At 30.2% G+C, this 20,911-nt stretch overlaps 3 protein-coding genes across 9 annotated transcripts; 2 read left to right on the top strand and 1 right to left on the bottom strand.

Moving 5' to 3' along the window:
- Window positions 1–820: 820 nt before the first annotated feature.
- LOC100796244 (uncharacterized) lies at window positions 821–10,338 on the top strand. Of its 7 annotated transcripts, none has more exons than XM_041016229.1 (15): window positions 822–1,321; window positions 1,469–1,620; window positions 1,730–1,787; window positions 2,205–2,311; window positions 2,418–2,640; window positions 2,739–2,976; window positions 3,085–3,151; window positions 3,241–3,295; window positions 3,421–3,490; window positions 3,572–3,665; window positions 3,786–4,118; window positions 4,214–4,435; window positions 4,731–5,097; window positions 9,565–9,630; window positions 10,196–10,302. In XM_041016229.1, exons 1-14 carry the CDS (start codon window positions 1,213–1,215, stop codon window positions 9,612–9,614), a joined length of 2,145 nt encoding a protein of 714 aa, XP_040872163.1. In that variant the 5' UTR covers window positions 822–1,212; the 3' UTR covers window positions 9,615–9,630; window positions 10,196–10,302. The 7 variants fall into 7 exon arrangements, 6 of the variants coding, with proteins under 6 accessions (XP_003527659.2, XP_040872163.1, XP_040872162.1 ...); XR_005891927.1 differs by adding an exon at window positions 8,100–9,500 and having other exon boundaries at window positions 823–1,321; window positions 9,565–10,338; XM_041016228.1 differs by having other exon boundaries at window positions 9,565–10,336.
- A 79-nt stretch (window positions 10,339–10,417) lies between these two features.
- Window positions 10,418–12,255, top strand: LOC100796775 (WEB family protein At1g75720). The gene is made up of 2 exons (XM_041016056.1): window positions 10,418–10,558; window positions 11,803–12,255. The coding sequence occupies exons 1-2, from the start codon at window positions 10,418–10,420 to the stop codon at window positions 12,253–12,255; spliced, it is 594 nt and encodes a 197-aa protein (XP_040871990.1).
- A 4,694-nt stretch (window positions 12,256–16,949) lies between these two features.
- LOC102666133 (uncharacterized) lies at window positions 16,950–17,544 on the bottom strand. The gene has a single exon (XM_014777118.2). The coding sequence runs from the start codon at window positions 17,470–17,472 to the stop codon at window positions 17,101–17,103; it is 372 nt and encodes a 123-aa protein (XP_014632604.1). The 5' UTR covers window positions 17,473–17,544; the 3' UTR covers window positions 16,950–17,100.
- Between the last annotated feature and the right edge of the window lie 3,367 nt (window positions 17,545–20,911).

Consider the following 20,911-nt stretch of genomic DNA (forward strand, 5'->3'; position numbering starts at 1 on the left):
AACTGCCACGTGCTTCTCACACACTACGCACTGGTGCTTGTTGCGTGACAATAAATAAATTAATTAACATAATGTAGGTAACAAAAAAAAAAAAAAAGCGAAGAAAGTAGACTGAGATATATCGTCTGAGTCTTAGAGAAGAACATGCAATAAAAACAGGCTTCCCATGCCGTAGTGCACGGAGAGATGCCATGTGACATGCATGCTTTTCTCTTCATCTCTTGTGCAAGATTTCATCCTCAAACAAAATTACAAAATCAAGGACTAAATAACTTTTAGGTCTATGAGCTATATATGATTTTTATTTTTAGTATCTAACAATTTTTTTGTTATTTTAAATATTTGATATATTAAAAAATTTATAAAACCCTTAACATATCAGATAATTTTTTTTTATTATCAAAACTCAAAATAAATTAACATCAGAAACCTATTACAAAATTTTTAATATATCTGATAAAAAAATTATCAAAATAAAAATCAAGTATATATATATATATATATATGAGAGAGATTTAAAAAATATTTAAATCCATATTTAAGCCTAATATCAAATACGGAATTTTTTGGAGGGGCATTAATTTGAATGATAATAAAATAAAATACTCCAAGTAGAAGGGATAATTAATTGGGCGACGTGATGTGGCGTTGCATTGAATTGATAATTGATAGCAGTAGTATTTTGCTATGATTGACTTTGTGAGTCCTGGTTTCCTTTCTTCTCCACATAGATAGGAGCGGACCCAGTCATTCAATTCCATGGCTGAAAGTGCACACTGCGGCCAGCTTCTATGTAATTTACTTTTTATTCACTGCGGAATTCGGGATTAACTAAATTCCTTTCATTCTTCACCATAAGCAAATAATTAAATGCTACAAAACAAAATAATAAAAATACTCATCTCACGGCACGGACATTTGCGAGCCTTCCTTTTTCTTTTTCTTTCTCTTACTTTTCTCGTGATTCTCTGAACACGAGGCACGAACCAATTACTTTTCTCCCTTCCTCTCCTTTTTATTTTTGTTTTCTTTTTTCTTTTTCTCAGTGCTACAGTCTTATTCTCATTGCTGCCTATCTCTTTTTTTTATGTGTCTTCTCCTTCCTCCTCCCAACCTTAAACACTCATCAGTGGTTGTGATTCTCTCTGATTTTGGTTTGCGTGTGGTGTCGGAATCAGCGAAATGAAAGACGGTGAGTGAGTGACAGAAGAAATGGACATAAGTGAAGGAGGAGAAGCGATGACGAAACGACACACTAATAAACAACAACAATCTCAATCTGCTTCTTCTGGGGGACGCAACCTAATCCCTGCCGCGTGTGGTAACTATTCCGCCACTCATTTTCTGTTTTATTTCCTCTTGTCGCTTTCCGATAACGCCTCTCTCCCTTCTTTCTTCTTTTTCTCATTCTCACTCCAAATAAAAATAGCATAAATAAAATATCTCTACCTCTCTTTATTTGAGATAGGTTTGAATGCGAGTCTTGGGGACCTTGAGTTTTCGGAGAAATCGAAGAAGGAAAAGGTGAGAAGCTTGAGTGCTGTTGCCAAAGCATTATCAATGGGTTGCCGTGTTTCTCACTCTCAAAAACCAACCAAGAAATTTAAGCTTCCCATAAAGGTACCACCACTAGTACTAGTACTTGTTAGTTATGCGCTATTTTCGATTCCTGGATTGTGTTTGCGAAATGTTTTTTTTTTTAATATTTAATAATTTAATGATTTGGCAGTTTCTGAAGGACTGCAATGGCGTTGATCATGCCTCTGTTCCACGGAAGATACGTTCAGGTGCCCTATTTTCGGATTCACAGTAAAAGATGTCACATTTATCTTCTCTTTTTTTTTTTATCCAAATTCTTTTATTATTCATCGTTCGGAATTTCGGATAAGGGAATTTTGGATAAGGGTTGAAGCTAAGCAACAATGACGGGACTCACGTTTCCCCTCTGCTCTCTAATACTATAAATTAAAAGGCTGTACTACAGTGTATGGTACTTTATGAAAAGAATGAATAATCATATTTTTTAAAATAAATTATTATTATTATTGGGAGATATTTCTATTTTCTACGGTGGATTTGATTTGTAGCAGCACTCTTTCCATTGAGGTAGTTAGGATTTTTTCTTTGTAGTATCAAATCTTCCTTATTATATATTTATTTATTTATGTTAAAAGGTGGGGATTTTATATATGTTGAACTTACAGCTGTGAAGAAACGGGGTCGCGAATCCTTCTTTGGTGATTCAGAAAAGGTGAACCATAGGATGAACGGAATGGAATCTCCCCAAAAAGATGGCATAAAGAAATCCAAAGTGAGTGCTGCAACAACACATCTTTGTGGTTCAAAACTTGACCTTTTGCTTCGTTTTTCTAGCCATTATTTCAATTTCACCTTTTATTTACTTTTGCTTTTGGTAGAAACAAAGAACCCCGGGCTGGTCCACGAGGCAAGTTTCACCGGGGCCCATCACAAAGGATGAGGAAGAGGTTGTGGAGACTCTATATGCCTTGGCTGGAATGTTCCCTTCAGATAAGGCCTCCAATGTTGTTAAGAGTGAACTTGACAGTGAATCATTACCAGAAAACTCCACGGTTTTACAGGACCAAGAGGAGAGTCAGAGTGCTAATGTTACTCTTGAAGGTTGCTCTCTCCCTCACGGCACTTTTACTAGCAATTAATTAACGTAGTAATTAATTTATGTATTCTAAGTTTTTAATTTTTTGGGTCATGTATTCTAGCCTCGGGAGCTACTCAGGATGCTGGAGAAAAGTCACCTACGGGGTGTAAAAAAGCCAGTTCTTTGAATGAAACCATTGGTCAAGAACAGACTGATTTTCCCGAGAGTGCTAACTTCTTGGTGGCTACTGACAACACTGCTCCAAAAACAAATCCGCAGGCCGTGCCTATGATGGTTAAGACTGAAAATGGCGGCAACGTTGCATTGCATGACTCTCAATTGTTGTCTCTGGAAATGGGGTGGGTAGTTTTAGTTTTTTTTTTCAGTTGCATTCTGAAAATCTCTCTAGCCTATCCTTTTCAAAAAAAAAAAAACTTAATTTTTCTTGTTTTCTCATCATTTTGCAGATTAAATGTGCCCACACAACCACAAATTTCACATATTGGAAGGCAATCAGACGTGGGATTTCAGACGGTAGTCATTTCAACTTTTACAATTTACACTAAAATTCTTGTTTTACAGGCTAGTGCTAGTACTATTGGTGTTATTGGCTTACGTTTCAGGTCGGAACCGTTGGTTATAAGCAAGAACATCTAATTAAGTACCAAAATGAAACTGGTATGCTCGAGGGCAAAGTGTGCCTGTTACAAGCAGTGAATTTTTTTTTTATTTGGGTGACTATAAGTATAGGCTAAAGCATTTCATCAGTTGGCTGACTAAGATATTTTTGTTTGTTTTATTAGTAGGTTCGGCATTGTGGCCAGGCTTGTCTCCGATTGCATCAGCTGGGATTACTAGGGCTTCTTATTTGCAGTAAAATTCTTTTTTCCACTTCATTATGACCTATTCTCTCCTCTTCAGCATGTCCTGATTTGATGGATTTTCCTTCTGAAGGTTTTCTTCTGCTGCCAAAGCTCAAGATTGGATGAAAACTGCTATGGGTGTCTCGAAACAAGATTTGATGGAAACTTGTTCTTCTGGTGGAAAGGTAAATGAATTACAAATTTGTACTTGTACTGCTGTTTTGCATGATTAACCTTTTGTATAACGGCAAAAGTTCTTCATCCCAGTCAATGCACTCCACTCAAAAAGTTCAGTATCGATGCAGATTTCCGAAATTATTACTCATAAAAAGTCATGGAAGAGGTGTGCAGCTCATGTTCACATCAGTCATCTCATCCGTAGTTTAGAAGTGTCAAAACGACAGGCGGGCAAAGAACATGAGCTTTTTCCTCAAACAATAGTACACCAAGGGTCAAAATGTGGGGTACTAACAAAAGCACACAACTTGAATTGGATGAGAAGTGGAAATAGTCATGCTACTCAAACAGTTTATTCTGCTACAACGAGTAATTCACGTGAAACTAAGAATGGTATTCTTCAACATGACCTTTATCATGAGGCTCCCCCAACACCTGGGGTGTATGATCCTCAAAAGCAAGTAAGCTATGGATAATAATTTTGATTATAGTGATAGTACCTTCCCTGTGTCCCCTCTTCCTCGTGCCTGATTTGATGACTATTCATATTATGCAGTGTTTCAACTTCTTGTCCTTGTCAACTGGAGTTAGTGATCAGTTAAAGGCCAACGAAATTTTTAATAAAGGTGAAAGTAAGTTGGAGCCATATTCAAAACAGCAACTGCCTTATTTTCAGTCACTACAACTACAACAGCAGAGGCAGCATGGCCTCATGCCCGTTCAAAGTTCTCCGTATGCCTCAACTTTCCTAGATCAGCTTCCAGTTGCAGGACCACAGGTTTTTAACTTACTAGACCCCTACCAATCTTATATTAAAGAACTACAAAATCTAGGGTCAAGTTTTAGAAAAATAGCTTAAAGTAACTTTATTGTCCAACATGATAATAATGATGTGGCTAAAATTTATTGTCGACTTGGAATAACCTGCCCCCGACCGGCCACCCTCAGAAAAAAAAAAAAAAGACTTGAGAGAGAAGCCATGCAATTTATATCCTTAATATAACAACACCCTCTCCCTTTGTCTTATTATCATATTAAGCTTAGTTTCGTAATAACGCTTTAATTGACTGCAGGTTCGGTTGCAGCAGCAGCATCTGCCTCATTATTATGGTACCCCGTTACGTGGAAGTCATTATAGTTCGACAGTTTCCTATAAGCAACAGCACCAAAGTTTTTGGGCGGTGCAGCTAGCAGCTCAAGGTGGGTCTTCTTCTGTGAATTGCAGTATTGTGAGGGCCCAATATCCTAATTGGCAAAATGGTAGACATGACTCTTCTGTTCCCCAAGTAATCCTTCCCCATTCCCCTGCATCCTTAGAAACATTTGGATCCAAAATCACTTCAATCTCTGACCAGCACCTCTTCACCCTCGCTTCATCAAGATCCAGGGCAAATGGGCAAGACATTCATCTTGCTTCTTCTGTGTGTGAAGAAAGTAAAGGTAGGTTCCGTAGTAGTAATAATAGTGGTACCCCATCACTGCAATTGTTATGTGATGAGCGTATTTGAAATTGAACACAAAAGATAAGGCATAGAAATATACTTATTTCATTGTTGTATTTGTGCATGTGCTGGTCTTTGTGCTACTGCTACACATGTCACGTTAATCAACGTGGCACGGAACTTGCCATGTCTATAAGCCAGCGTTCTTTGACACGTTGGGAAAGGGAAACACAACGTAAATATTTAGCTAAATCTGAGACTGACAAGGCCTGCGCTGTCTTGGCATCAAGTAAATGGAGTACCTTGCTTTAGGTCTAAACAGGGTTACATGTCAAATGGTTGTTTTAAGGTTTTTTCACAAATTAAAAAAAATATTGTATACTATATTTATATAAATTTTGACTAAATTATTTTTATTTGTTGTTTTACTATTTTCTATACTATTTTCAACTACTTTATTTATACTTTAATGAAACATTTGTTTATAATATTTTTTACCAGGAAGTATTAATGTTCCACGGTAAATGTTATAAAAATAAAGCTAAAATATGTTTTTTCGTCATTGGAAAATTGACCTTTCAGATTTTGTCTTTCTAAAAAAATTGTATGTCTTTCATCCTCATAAGTCCCTGTGGAATTGATAGTTCAGATTTTGTTTTTGTAAAAAGTTTTGTCTGTCTTTCATTAACTCCTTATCAAATTGATATTTCAGATTTTGTCTTTGTGAGAAGTTCTGTCTTCGTAAAATTATAATGCATTAGTTTTTGTCCGAAACAAGGTTTGATTGTGTCTAAACGAGCAAAGATGGATGTTTAAACGAGAGATAATATTTAAGTGATTGTACAAAATAAAAAATAGCATAAAGAGCAAAAATCTGAAGCAAAACTACACGACAAATAATGTTGTACGCTCGTATAGCCCAGTTAGAAAAGGTAAAATTGTTGGGCTCAATAGGTCTAATTAAGAAATGAAAAAAATCAAAAGAAATAAAAATTAAAAGAAAAACAAATAATTGTATTAAACTTGGGATTAGGATTAGGATGCCCATTTTAAAAATGGACATGGTCCAGCAAACTTAGAAACTAATTTTAATTGTAGTGAATACTTATCTTATAATCCTGTAAGTCGTGATGCATATAATTCATGTAGTATCATATCTTGTAAATTGACAAAGTTCATGTATAATGGGTTATTGGATTTAAATAACTTATACATGTTTTTTTTTTGTTTTTTTATAACTTATTTTATTTCCAATATGAGAAATATACATTACTTGAAAATCTTTTATTTTTTAAAATAACATTAGCTTTAATAGTTGTTTTTTTATTATATTAATTTCTATTTAAAAATCAAGTTCTTCCTCTTATTTGTATTTTTTCTCTCTTGTGGCTTTGGAACATCATCTCTCTCCCCCAAAATCTATTATTTAAAAGTGAGTGACTCTCTCTTTTTATTCCTTGACCTAGGTTTTTTTATCCCTCGCCTCCTTCTTTTTCTTTCCCCCTCTCTCTTCCCCTTCCTTGCATTTTCTTTCTCGTTCTCTGAAGGTGAGTTATTATCTTTTCTTCCCTTGATCTATGTTTTTTTTATCTTTCTCACTCACTCTCTACACATCTTTGTCACCAGATCTACTACACTTTGAAAGTAAGTGAATTTTTCTCCTTCTCCAGATCTATTATTTCTCTCCCACTTTTCGGTTGAAAGCAACCTAATTTGCTATTTGTTTCTTACTCTTCAAAAGTGAGTAAACCTTTTTCATTCCCTTGATCTGAGTTCCTTATCTCTCTTTGTCCCTTTCTCTCTCTATTTCTTTTCCCTAGATCTATGCTTTGAAAGTGAGCAAATGGTTCTCTTTTCCAGATCTAATATTTCTCCACCGCTCTTTGATGGAAAGCAATCTGATCTATGCTTTCGTTCTCACTCTCTAAAGGTGAATCTCTCATTTTCCTTCCCTTGATCTATACTTTTTTTATCTCTTTCACTTGCACTTTTTTCACCTCTTCGAATGTAAGTGACTTTTTTTCTTGTCCAGATCTATTTCTCTCTCTCACTCTTCAATGGAAAATGACTTGATTTTCTATTTATTTTTTTATCTTTGAAGGTGAGCAAATTGTTTTTCCTTCCCTTGATCTAAGTTTCATATCTCCCTCTCCTCTAAATCTACGCTTTGAAAGTGAATGAATCTTTCTTTTTTCCATAATTGATATTCCTCTATCACTCTTTGATGGAAAGTAATCCAATCTCTGCTTTCTTTCTCACTCTCTGAATGTGAATGACTTATTTTTCTTCCCTTGATGTACACTTTTTATTCCTCTCACTCGCTCCCTCCTCATCTCTCCTCTCAAATCTATGCTCTCAAAGTAAGTGAATTTTTTTCATTGTTCAGATTTATTTTTTCTCTAACACTCTTCAATGGAAAACAACCTTATTTGCTATTTCTTTCTTTCTCTTTGAAGGTGAGCAAACCTTTTTCCTTCCCTTGACCTAAGCTCCTAATCTTTCTTTCTTTTAGATCCATGCTTTGAAAGTGAGTGGATCTTTCTCTTTCCCAAATCTAATATCCCTTTATCACTCATCAATGGAAAGCAACCTAATCTGTGCTTTCTTTCTCACTCTTCGGAGATGTGTGACTCCTTTTTTTCTTGATCTATACTTTGTATCTCTTTCACATATTGTGTTTGCATCTCTCTTCCTATATCTATGTTTTGAAAGCAAGTGAATTTTTCTCCTTGTCCAAATATGTTTTTCCTCTCTCACTCTTCAATTGAAAACAACCTGATTTGATATTTTTTCCATCTTTGAAGGTGAAGAAACCTTTTTCATATTATAACTTTATACCATGTAATTTTCTATTTTTTTAATATTTATAAAATAATAAGTCTATACGAATTATAAGAAAAATCTATTAGTTTAATAATGTTACATGGTACTTAATTGCATGATTGACAATGGTAGGTATGCTTGCCGTTAATTTAATTAGTTCCTTCTGTGCGTTGACAGTTGGTGGGCTTTGGCTTCAAATTGCACAACCTAGGTGAAGGGACACAGGACTTGTGAATCAATGGTAGTTCTTACTTTTACTCGAGGAACTTTGAGAATCTTTTAAAAGTGGAGTGGTTGTGCAAACACTATGATGTCTCGTAGATAATACATAGAGGCAACACCATTATGGGATGTTATATTCCATACATGTTTGCAATTTAATTGCATGCACTTAGGTTAGCTTTTTTTTCTTCTTTATCTTGGTTAACAATTGCTAATAATTTCCTTCCTGGCACAACTTTTTTTTTTTTTTTTTGTCTTTATCATTGATTTTGCTTCTACATTTCATATTTATCACAATTTTGTTAAAATTAGTGTTTACTTCTACTTTTTCTTTGGCCTATTTTTTTTTTTATTGCAAACCATGGTACAACTCATAAGTTTAAATTGGTGTCTTAATATCCAATCTTTTCATTCTAACAAATTATAACACTTGATCAGGATTAAGATTCATGTTGGTTTAGATGGATATGATGATAATAATGCATTCAGAGGAGTAATCTAACAACTATAATTCTTATAGTCCTTTGTGCTTAAAGTGTTACTACAACGAAGATATGAGTGAATAATAAGTGACAACTTGGTTAGCAATTAGTAAATGCTTATTTGTGTAGTCTTGTGAGGATAATTTGGTCCGAGACACTGATAAAAGGAGAAACCAAAATATTCACTCTTTTGTATTTTGAGGGACATTTAACTTTATGTATAAAATTTGGCTGACTAGAGTGATCGTGGATCTTTCTAAATGCAATTTACATTTACATTGGTAAGGTGTTGATTAGGTGTAAAGTTCACCCAAGCATTAGCACATTAACTCAAAAGTATCATATGAAAATATAGGGTCATAGCCATTTGTTATCCATTTGCTCATCATATTCATTGTTGCCATTATCTCAAACCCTATTTATTCGATGAATGATGAACATTTACGAAGCTTTTTTGTATAATGTTTTTGCATTTCACATTTTTTTTCCTAACTCAGTTTGTAATGATGTTGACTTTATCTACTATCAGTGGCCCTTCTACTCTATATGCACTCCACTCTGTAAAAGATTTTTGGGATCCTTGAGGACAAAGTAAGCAACACTATTAGAAGTCTTGCGTCCCTTCATTCTAGGCAGTGCAATAAAGTACCATTTTTCAAGAAATATTTGGACAAGCTTTCGATCGATCATAATTGTTAGACCTGACAATCCCTTAAATTGTGTTGCTCATCACTGGTGCATGAGAGTCTTAACCATAATGACTAATTGCCTTGACTGGGTGGCTCCCTCAATCAATGCCCCAATCACACCAATCATCATAAAAGATGTTGAAGTCACACTCACTCTATATAAGTGCACATCAAGGGGTACTTAGGTATGTTTGTTTTCCTACTTATTCCTTTGGGTCTGAACTAACTTAAGCATTGGAATCCTTGTAGGTACCCCACATGGTCTTTGCTCCTGGATTTTGTCCAATGCAGTCGGATGACTTGCCCAAAATGTTGGTAAGAATATTTGACACCTATCATAGGTCCCTTATAAAACTTTTCTTGGCCACATGAACCAAGATCATTTCCTTTTCTTTGAATCGTCTGACCAATTATCAACTTAGGTGCTCCTGTCCAATCAAGATCCTTTTTTGCTACAACACAATTATCTTTTTTTTTTCTCCTTATTAAATTTTCTAATTCATTTTTATATGCATAACAACATTGTATATGCATCTTTGACTTTGTGTTCTATCAATTTTACTATGACATCATACATGCGTTTTTTAATCAATGTGGATGATTTTTTGCACAGTCTACAAACACTTTATCAATACTTTTTATTTTTTTGTGTTTTTTTTAATTACATCACATTATCACATATCAATCCCTTACTCTTTTATTTTTCTCCAAGTATAAACACATAATGGTATCCAAGAATCATTTTATTTTATTTTATTTTTATTTTTCTGTCACATTTGCCATAATATGAACCCTGTAGCTTTCCATAGGCTTCTCTGGTGGGTGAAGAGTCCTTCTCTTTAGTTGTGCTAAAAATATATAAAACTTTTGGGCCATTTAGGTCCAACACCAACAGTACCAAGAGCATCCACCCACCGCCTTCGCCCTCAAACATAACAGAATTCTAGTGAAGTGGACGCGAAGAAACGAAGCTTCCAATCTTATATCTAAACCCTCTCCTTTGTCCAATCCATCTCATTCTTCTCTCCCTCTCTCTCACATTCACTACCAGCCAGCTATCCTTGTTCGCTGTTTCCACTTTGGAAGAAACACAAACATGAACATGGAAGATGGTGTCATGCTGGTCAGAAAGGCCGAGATAGACACAAGGGCGCCATTCCGGTCTGTCAAAGAGGCTGTCTCGTTGTTTGGTGAGAAAGTTTTGGCCGGGGAAGTTTATGCAAGTGCTAACAAGCTCAAAAAGGTTCTACAAATCACTTCACTTTATTGCTTACTCATTTATACACACACATACATATGATATGACCAATTGATCTACAGTGAAATTTACTTGGTGGCACCTAAAAAATATCTTACTTCTGAAAGCCCTCTTGTTTTATTTTTTTACTCTTTAATTCATTAAATTTTTTCTTGATTACGTAGTTCTAGACAAAAGTACCAATTTTTTTTGTTCTGTGTAGCATCACTCATCTACAATCCATTTCAGAACATTTACACAAAACTGCTTTCATTTGTTTAGTTTTTCAGCGACTCGTGCCCGTAGCCCTAGGCATCAATTGTGCTGGCGTTAGATTTCTGAACTAATAGTAACATTTTTACTTTTGAGTCCCAATTTACAAATCATTTTACCAACATTTAGATGGTTCAAATCATCTATATCTTCCAAAATTTTACACAAGAGGAATTCAGAATATATTTAATAATAAATTTCAATATGCTTTTGATTTGTAATGAATTAACATATTTTGTTTTAAATTTTTAATAATTTCTTTTCTTTGCTTCGAGTTTCAAAATAAAACAAAAGAAAATTGACTTTGGTCATTGTTATTTTTATTTTAGACAATTTACTGTATATATTTTTGTTTTTGTCACTAGAATATTTAGGTCATTTGTTATTAGTTTCTATCAAATATTTTTAAAAAAAAATTAATTAAATATTATAAGGATTATAATAAAAAATAGATATATTAAAAGGATTAAAACAAAATAACAAATATTAAAAACATTATTTTATTTTATTAAAATCTCAATATATAAAAAATTATTAAAAATGTAAAATAAAATTCATTGATTTATCATGAAACAAAAACATATTTAAGTTTAAATAATAAACATATATTTGAGGAGAGCACAGCGAAGCATAAGTTGGTCCAACCTTATGGTTGCTTGTAACAGATGGTTATTCAACTGCAGTCTGCAGACTGTGTCGTGTGCTTTCTTGTAATTTGCGTGTCTTGCTTTCTTTATTGTGTCATAGAATAAAGGCCGTGAAAAACTATACTATTAATTTATGCTTTTGCACGTAGGATACCTTAATTATAATCTATTCATTGTATATCTCAAGCTTCGTAATTGTGTGAAATATTGAAATACTAACTAAACTTATTCAATAACTTTTTATATCGTTACTTTCACTTCCTATTCCTCTCTATTACATAATTCATTTATCTTACATTTCTTTTTCATAGATCTAATTGGTTGTTATAGATACAGAGTGGAGCAAATGAAAACGGCGTTGAATTTTCGAGAATTGAAAGCGTTGAAGCCGAGTTAGATGAGACGCGGGAAAACCTGCAGAGGGCAAAGGAAGAAAGCATGGTAATGGCGCATTGTCTGTCTTCTCTGCAGGAAGAGCTAGAACGTACGAAGCAAGAGCTCCGACAATTGAAGCAACGGGAAACACAGAAGCACCCAGAGGAATCTGAAATCGAAGATGTAAAGTTTGTGGAGAACTTAACGACGTTTGGAGTGAAAAGTTCGAGATTCGACGAGGATAAGATGGAGTTCCAAAAGAAAAGGTGCGTGACGTTCGCGAACCCGCAACACGGGGTTGAAAAGTTGGAAAGGCACCCTTCTCTCAGGAAGAAGAACAAGAAGTCGCTCATTCCTTTCATTGGAGCCATCTTTTCAAGGAAAAAGGGAACCCAAGAAATTCCATGAAACCAATTTTTAATCACACCAAGTACCATATATGTTTTCTGTTTACTACTAATTAATATGTTAATTGGCAACTGCATTTTGTTTAGAGTTTCTTCTCAGAAGGTATATTTTCATGTCCTCTGTAATCTAACAGACTTCAATGGCAAATGGTCCGTACAGTGTAGTTAATTAAACTCATGAGATGCCGGTAGCAGACAGAGTAGCGGAATATGAATGCATGTTGAGCGTGGTTCATGTTATAAAGCACCATTATTCCAATTTCACATTCTCAGTTTTTATTTAGACACATTAGATCCAAAGAATCAAAGCGATTTATTCCAATTCAAGAGTTGAGATCAAAATCGTGTAATGAGCAAGTGACAAAATTTTAAGTCGTGGCCTGAATTTATGGAATACGTTAATAAATCAATATGGTGTAGGTATTGGTTTCTTTCAGAAGAGAAATAACATGTGTAAAGATGGATACAAACAAATCAAATAAAATGTATCATTGAAGTGTTTACATTGTGTTTCCGCGTGAATTCTCAAGCTCAACACGCTTTATGGGAAGATAGATTTTGCACCTACAGTATAAATAAAATATTTTTCTATTATCATTGAATTATAAATTATTATATATACGATAAGTTTCTTTTTTATAATAAATACCTTAAAATTATACCAATAATATCTTTTAATTAGTTCATAGTGCAAATTTTTTTTACAACGCATAATAATTAAATCATGTTTTATTTATATGCTCAAAATTAATTTAGCAGTGTGACTCAAATATCTGTCGAGGGTGATATTGAATATAGGAATCTTTTAAAATATTATGTTTCTTCGAAGATTTTAGTCTTCTTCATGATGAGAATCATTGGATAAGTCATAAGATTTTTACAAAGCATAACTTGCCCAACATATACATGTTCTTCGATGTGCAAGATTCAATCCTCTTATTTTAGAGAATTTTTAAATTAAAAAAAAAAACCCAAACAGAGATGCACATACTAAAATGTTGGTTTATAAATTATATATTTTATATTTTATATCATTAAAATAAATTTATGCTGATTAAATCAATTCTACATGATATTTATTTTTAAAACTTTTTATCAATATAAGTTTGACTAAAATTTATTTTTCATCCTCCTATTTTCTTAAATCCACAGTTTTAGTTTCCTCATTTTTTAATTGAGATATTTCATTTCCCATTATTAAAAATTTTATAATTATAGTTCCTAATTTTTTAATTAAAATATTTCGTCTTTCACTTTTAAAAAATACACAAGTTTACTCCAAGTGATTAATATACCATCTAAACGTTGACTATCATATGTTTATTTACTATCCACATAATAAATTTTTTAAAAAAATTATTTATTTACTAACAAACTTAATTTATTAAAAAAAGAACATATTCAAATCTAAAATTGACCATAAAAACTAAAATCATGAATTTTTAAGAGTGAAAAATAGAATATTTCAATTAAATAATAGGGGAATTAAAATCACAAATTATAAATAATAGAGGGACAAAAAATATGTTTTAACTTATAAGTTTAAAATAAGATGTTATTATTTAAAAAAAATATTTGAGTAAAAATTCGAAACAGGGAGATTACTCAATGAATTATTTTTATGGAAACAAATTTTCAATATTATTTTTCATATTTTTTTTATCTAGTGTCATAAATATGTTTTGAAGTAATTATTTTAAGAATTCAGTGATGCTTATCATATTCTTTTGTGAAAGGTAGTTAAGCATATGTGAAAAATGATTAAATGAAATAAAAAAATATCTTAATAGAAATTGAATTAATAACTCTTTATTTATAAAGAAAACAATACATCATTAAGACATTTGTTAACTACATTAATATTATTTTTTATGTATCATTAATCAAGAGTTATTAATTTCTTTTTTCAACTTATCAAAATTTATAAATTAAAAAAAAGATTTAATATATAAATATTTTTAATTTTATTGTATATGTTTTTTAATAATTTAATTTTTTAATTTTTATTTTACCAATTTATAATTAAATTTCATAAATTAATATGCAAATTATTTACATAAATTTTTTGTAAATTTATATTAATATAAAAATTATTTTTAGTCTTGTAATTTATTTAAATTTATTCATAAACAAGACAATAAAATACTTTCTTTGTTTAGTTAAGTATATTAAAATTATTTTCTATGTATCATTAGTCAAGAATTATTATTTTTAAAATTATTAAAATTTATAAATTAAAATATACTTAACATATAAATATTATTTAATTAGAGTGAAAATAATATGTATATTAAAATTAATTTACAAAAATTTATGTAAATAATTTACATATTAATTTATGAAATTTAAATATAAATTGGTAAAATAAAAAAAAATATGTAAACTATTTAAAATAAAGACATATAAAATAACATAAAATAAAATTAAAAAAATTTATTTATTAAATATTTTTTAATTTATAAATTTTGATAATTTGAAAAAAGATTAATAACTCATGAATAATGATACATATGTTAATATAGTTAATCAAATAAAATAACTCTGTTAATAGTTTATTATCTTATTTATAAATAAAAGATCATGAATTTAATTTTTATTAAGACATTTTTTATTTTTTATTTTATTTAATTTTTTGCATATAAGTGCTGTTTGACTTTGACTTTGAATGGTGAACCGATTTGACTTTGAAACAAAATTTGATTTCTCAAACCTTATAAGTGGTATGTATTTAATTTTATTTTTTTGCTGAAGCCTGATGGATGTATTTACAAATATATTCCAATTTGATCAGGTGTGATTTAGTTTTAGATGTGGTAAATTATATTTTAGTAAATATAGTAAAAATATATAATTTAAATATTGTGAAGGATTTTTTTTATAAAAAAAACAATGAATTTATCGTTGGTAGACCGTTAGGTGGTCTAGACATTAAATTGATTTACATATGAATTTAAATATTTTTTTCTGTAGATTTCGTTCTTAGTGTGTTAGTGTCTTCTAGGGAATGGTTGGCATATAACTTCAACGGTTGCAATACTCCCGTGTCAATTAGCAAAATCTAAACGTAGCTAAGATTCCTAAGAAAAATACTTAAATTTCAGTAAAAAAATAAAACTTATATTTTTAATAGAGTTTAAGTGTTATTTTTAATCTATCATGACAAAAATTAATTTGAAATTCATATAAAAAGTAAGTAAAATTTAATCAAGAATTATGAACAATTTAACTTTAACTTTAACACATTAATTATCTATATTCAATCACTTATGTCCGATCAACCTTAAGTATATGTTTAAATTAAAGTTGTGAGAGCCTAAAATTACTTTTATTCAAGAAGCAACATTTTTTTCTTCCTTTTTTAGTGTATAAGATTTATTATTGTGCAGTAGAATTAGTAAATATTTTTCAAATTCTTTAATCCAAACATACATAGTTCAGCAAGATTAGCTGAAAAAAAATTGGCTAAAAACTGACTTATAAAATATAAATATTTGATAAAATTGGTTATTGAAGTAACTGAAAAGTGTAAAATGATTGAAAAATAATAAAATGACATATTTGAAAAGGGTAAGCAATAAATTTGATGAATATATTAAGGATAAAAAAGAAAAAAAATATAAAAGCTAAAAGTTAAAAATTAACATTTTAAAAAATATTACTTGAAGTAAAATTTTAAAAAAATACTAAAAATTACTGAAAAACTACTAAAAATAACTCGTTTATTAAACAACCAAATGAATTTTTTAGTTGGTCAAAAAATTAAAAATTAACTGAAATATCTTATTAAACATAACTATAATCTAAGAGTATCTCCAATAGTATGCTTACATAAATTACTTAACTTTAAACTATTATATTATAAATAATATATTTTCAAACATTCTAAGATTCACAAAAATAATTTAATCAATCACTTTAGTCATCTTCATAATATGTTTGAATAACATTAAAGAATTAATTATACTCCGTAAAATATTGATGATGCCATAAAAAGTAAAAAAACTTATTTATTAGTTTGTTTTCCCCTTAGAAAAAAAACAATTGATTTTATTTTTCATCATAAATCTAATTCAAACATAATATAAGTTAATGAAAAATATTCAGCATGTCATTGTGAGCTCTAAATTAGAGTTAGAAACATAACATGTACAGCGGAAAAATTGTCCTTCTAGACACAACTAATTAATATATTAGAATTAAAATTAAATTATTTAGATATCATTTGAATTCGCTTTTTATAGAAGTAATTTTTTATTAGATTTTATTTGTTCCATATCGAATTCTGAATTAGTTCAATATTAAAATTTTCATGAATAGGAGGATTACAAATAAGAATTCTATATTGATCATTCTTGTTAACAATTATGGGATATTCAGATTCTGGCTCTGACATGTTAAGTGAGGGAAATACCACCTATCACTATCAGCCTCAAATTTAGGGTGGGTAGATCCAACTTCAAATCAGTCTGGTCATGAATCTTTTATTCTTTCATGATTTTGCACACAAGCTTTGCTTTTTGCTGTTTCGCGTTATAATAGAACCTGAAAACTCATCCAATTCAACATTTCAACCCCATCCAAGAGCCACTACACAGACAACATTATTCTCCCTTGTTGTATACACACGATTGAAGCATAATTGAAAAATTAATTAACATAAAAAAGAAGCAATCGAATTGAAGTAATTCCATTATATATGCAAAATTCAATGCTCCTATATACATATGCATATACATGATCATTATAGCATAAGGAAAATAATGTAATAAGTATAATGAACCACATATGGTGGCAACCGAATCAAAGAACACAAGACATTAATCAAAGGATAATTAATGTCAGACTCTCAGACAACATCAGATTTTCGACCATCCAAAACGCCATCTTGTGCTGACTTATTGAAAAACTCGATGCAATCCGCAATGGCCTCATTGTAATGCGAGTAAGAGGAATAGTACGAACTGCATGAAGTCTTGGGCGGTTCAAACCGGTCGTTTACTTTGTGCTTCGAATCCTTTGAGCGACGAGAATTAGGTACCGAGAACACTAGGCGCATGAAGATCTTGCGAAAGCGTTGAAAGAGCTTCATGGCAGAGAGGTTCAACTTTGGACAAGGTTGAGGGATTTGTTCAAAGGATGCTTCTTCTTCAGTTCTTATTTGTATAACAACAAAACCCTCTGTTCTTGATTTATGTGGGTTGTTGTGCTTGTTGTACATTTTTTTCTCCCTTTGGCACAAGCACACCGATCTTGAAATATATAGTTAACTTGGACATGTATGGTTTGGTTTCCCCTTTCTGGAGGGTATATAAATAAAAGGGTGAGAAATTGAGCATTTATATAAATTAAGCTTGAGATTTATATTCCATATTGGAAGGCCAAAAAGATATTGGACAAGTAAGAAGTGCCATGTGCCTAAATCATTTGCATGGCCTTCCTGTCCTCACAATTTTGGTCTCTTTGCTTAGGTTTGTTGATTACGTTCAATTAACATCTTAAGCTAATTCATGATCAGTAGCGGGATTAGTACTCTTTTTGATTAAAATTGTGGCAGAATTAGGCGCTTTGGATAGAGCTAAAACTTGATCATTTCAAGTTTATTATTAAAAGGAAAAGAATGATGATCGGTCCACACTGCCTCAAATATAAAACCTTGACGGATCTCCAACAACAATCATTTCTAACAATTTGTGGAACCCATCCAACATGTCCAACGTTAAAGCAAGTGATTTTGACCTAATTCATTCTCTCTTTCTCGATTTTTCTTTTATGTACAGTCACCAATCCTGCAAAAGTTTCAGCTTTCACTAGGAAATCATAGAAAAGATAACGTGAATAATGCAGGAATAAGCTCACCAATATTCGTGTGTGTGATTATGTATTATATTTGTCATCACAATTAATCCAAATCATTTTGTACCCGAAATCTACAGGGGATTTCATAATTATAACCGTAAATAGGGAGACACACATCCTCACACATATATGAAAGTCGGCGACGCAAGGTAATAGTCATATTCATTTCTTTTATTCAAGTAGTTTTATAAGATATTTTTTTTGTTAAACTTACGAGAGAATAAAACGAAAGAGAAAAGCCAGTGATCATCTCTCTAACACTTGTTTTTTAAGACTCTACTTATAATTAATTAGAATTTATAGGAAATTATTATTTATCGGTAGGTTTTGCTTCTCGTTCGTTGATTTTTTTTTTCTTCTGATTTAAATTAAATGAGAAATAAATCCTATCAAAATTAATAATTTTTAATAAATTTTAATCAATTACATGAAAAATATTTAAAAATATTAGAAATAGTGTCGTCAACATTTCTCCAAAAGAAAAAAAAACGACGCATGTCCATCAAATGTAAAATTAGTTTGAATACTCAAAGATTTATAGATTTTCTTCTTCATGTTTTCATTCAATCTTGAATTGTTATATAACTAAGAATAATAATTTTTATGATGATAATTTTTAAAATCACATATAGAATAATTTTTAATTAGATAATAGTATAAAAATCTTAGATTAACAGTATGTTAAAATTAAATTTTATGTTTGATTCGTAAAAAAATATGGTACTGAATAAAACAATTATTTTTGTTTCACATTTGATTTTAAAAAAATTATGAAACAACACAAATCAAGCAAATAAAAATTGGACAAAATCTCTAATTTAAAAATCATGAGAAATTTTTTTGTCCTATATACAAAATATTAAAATGACACATATATTTACATTTCCATCTCTTTAATAACAAAAAATAGTAACTAATCAACGTAATCGTTTTAAAAAGGAAACATTATTTTTTTAATTCTAATCTCTCTCTTTTTTTAATTCAAGTAAACACATTTAATTTAACATTAAATTATATTAAAATAATTAATATTATGTATTTTAGTAAATTTTATATTATTTTATTTGTGTTATCCGTTATTTGTCAAACGATATACAATTTAAAATAACTATCCTATTACTTACATATTTGTCTTGTATTATTTTTCTTAACTTGTCGAGTATCATATCTTTAACAAATTAAATGACCTTACAAGTACTTCTATATTGTCATAATTGATTTTTTAAATAAAATTTGAATTATTTAAATAAGATATTATAAAATATTTTTAAAATTTAAGACATTAAATAATTTTATATCTTTCATTTGATACTTAAATCCAGAAATCTAAGATGATATGTTAAGAAAATATATTATTACCATTCTTAGTAAACGTTTAGCTATCTATTTTTTTATTTCCAATTTTTTTATTCAAGTTATCAAATATATATATATATATATATATATATATATATATATATATATATATATATATATATATATGTATTATGATTGAAAAAAAATTGTTCCATTATTAAGTTTATATGCAAATATGAACTTAATATTATTTATTGAAGAAGAGATAACAATAAGAAGAAAAAAAATTATTGACTTTGATATTGTGTCTTTTCTTTCCTCTAAATTTTTAAACTATACAAAATGAAAATGAAAAAAAAATATCTTTCTCTTTCCTTTAAGATTTCCCTTCAACCAATCATAATAATAATTGCTATACGTTTATGTTGAAGTAATTAATCCACTAATATATGATATTGTAAGAGCATATGATTACTTACCAATTGGCAGTAAATTAGAAGCTAAGAATATAATGATTGACATTCTTTTGGCAAGTTTTAAGGGAAACAATGGATATTTTCATTTGAAGTTAAAACCAGCAGGATTACACGAATAGTGGTCCAAACAAACTTGCTTAAATTCTCTCTGTAGAGGCAAATTAACCCGTGGGTTATAAAAGTTTAATTAAAGTAATGGCTTCAGTACAACCAGCATTTGGGGGAAGAAATTATTGAATGTTGAGGGATTATTTTTTTGTCTATGGTTTTGGTTAATCGCGTAATTAGTTGTTGAATTTTATTAACTTTTTTTTCCTACATTACAAAAATTGCTACGTATCACATGAAAATTAGCCAATTACTTTTTTGGCTTTGTGATTTGTTATATCTTCTCACAGCATCAAAGCATAAATTTGCGCACAGCATCAAATCAATATCACATAAAAACTAAGTAAGGATCATATGAATATAACAATCTCGGGGGTAGAGAATGTAAAACGTGGTGATGATAATGAATGAGAATCGTTCAGCATTCTGTCTGACGAATTTTATCATTAGGCTGAAGGTTTGGGGTAATCATGATTGATTCGTAAGACATTATCATTGTGTCTTGTACTTGTTTCGTCTAAAAATAACCCTAGGATAGAATGAGGTCATTTCTGCATTAAAAAAATACATTCAATTTTAACAAACTAGTTCGATCAATGATTAGATCCAAAAACAGAACAATTTTCCCCTTCAATTTTATATACATATTTTAAAAAATAAAATCAAAATATTAACAGAATCAAACATCGATAAATACTACTTAAACCAATAATTTATTAATAATTTTTACAATAAATCTTCTATAAACTCAAGATATACTATAACACTTAAACTTAAAATATTTTGTTTAAGAGATTCAAACCATATATTTAGACCTATTGATAATTTTTAGAAATATAAATCAAATTCTCTTGACAACATTTTTTTAAAGGTAGATTTACAGTATTTAATAGAAATTTAAGGAAAATGAAAACTAATTTT

This window comes from Glycine max, chromosome 6, assembly GCF_000004515.6.
Source record: "Glycine max cultivar Williams 82 chromosome 6, Glycine_max_v4.0, whole genome shotgun sequence".
Taxonomy (NCBI): domain Eukaryota; kingdom Viridiplantae; phylum Streptophyta; class Magnoliopsida; order Fabales; family Fabaceae; genus Glycine; species Glycine max.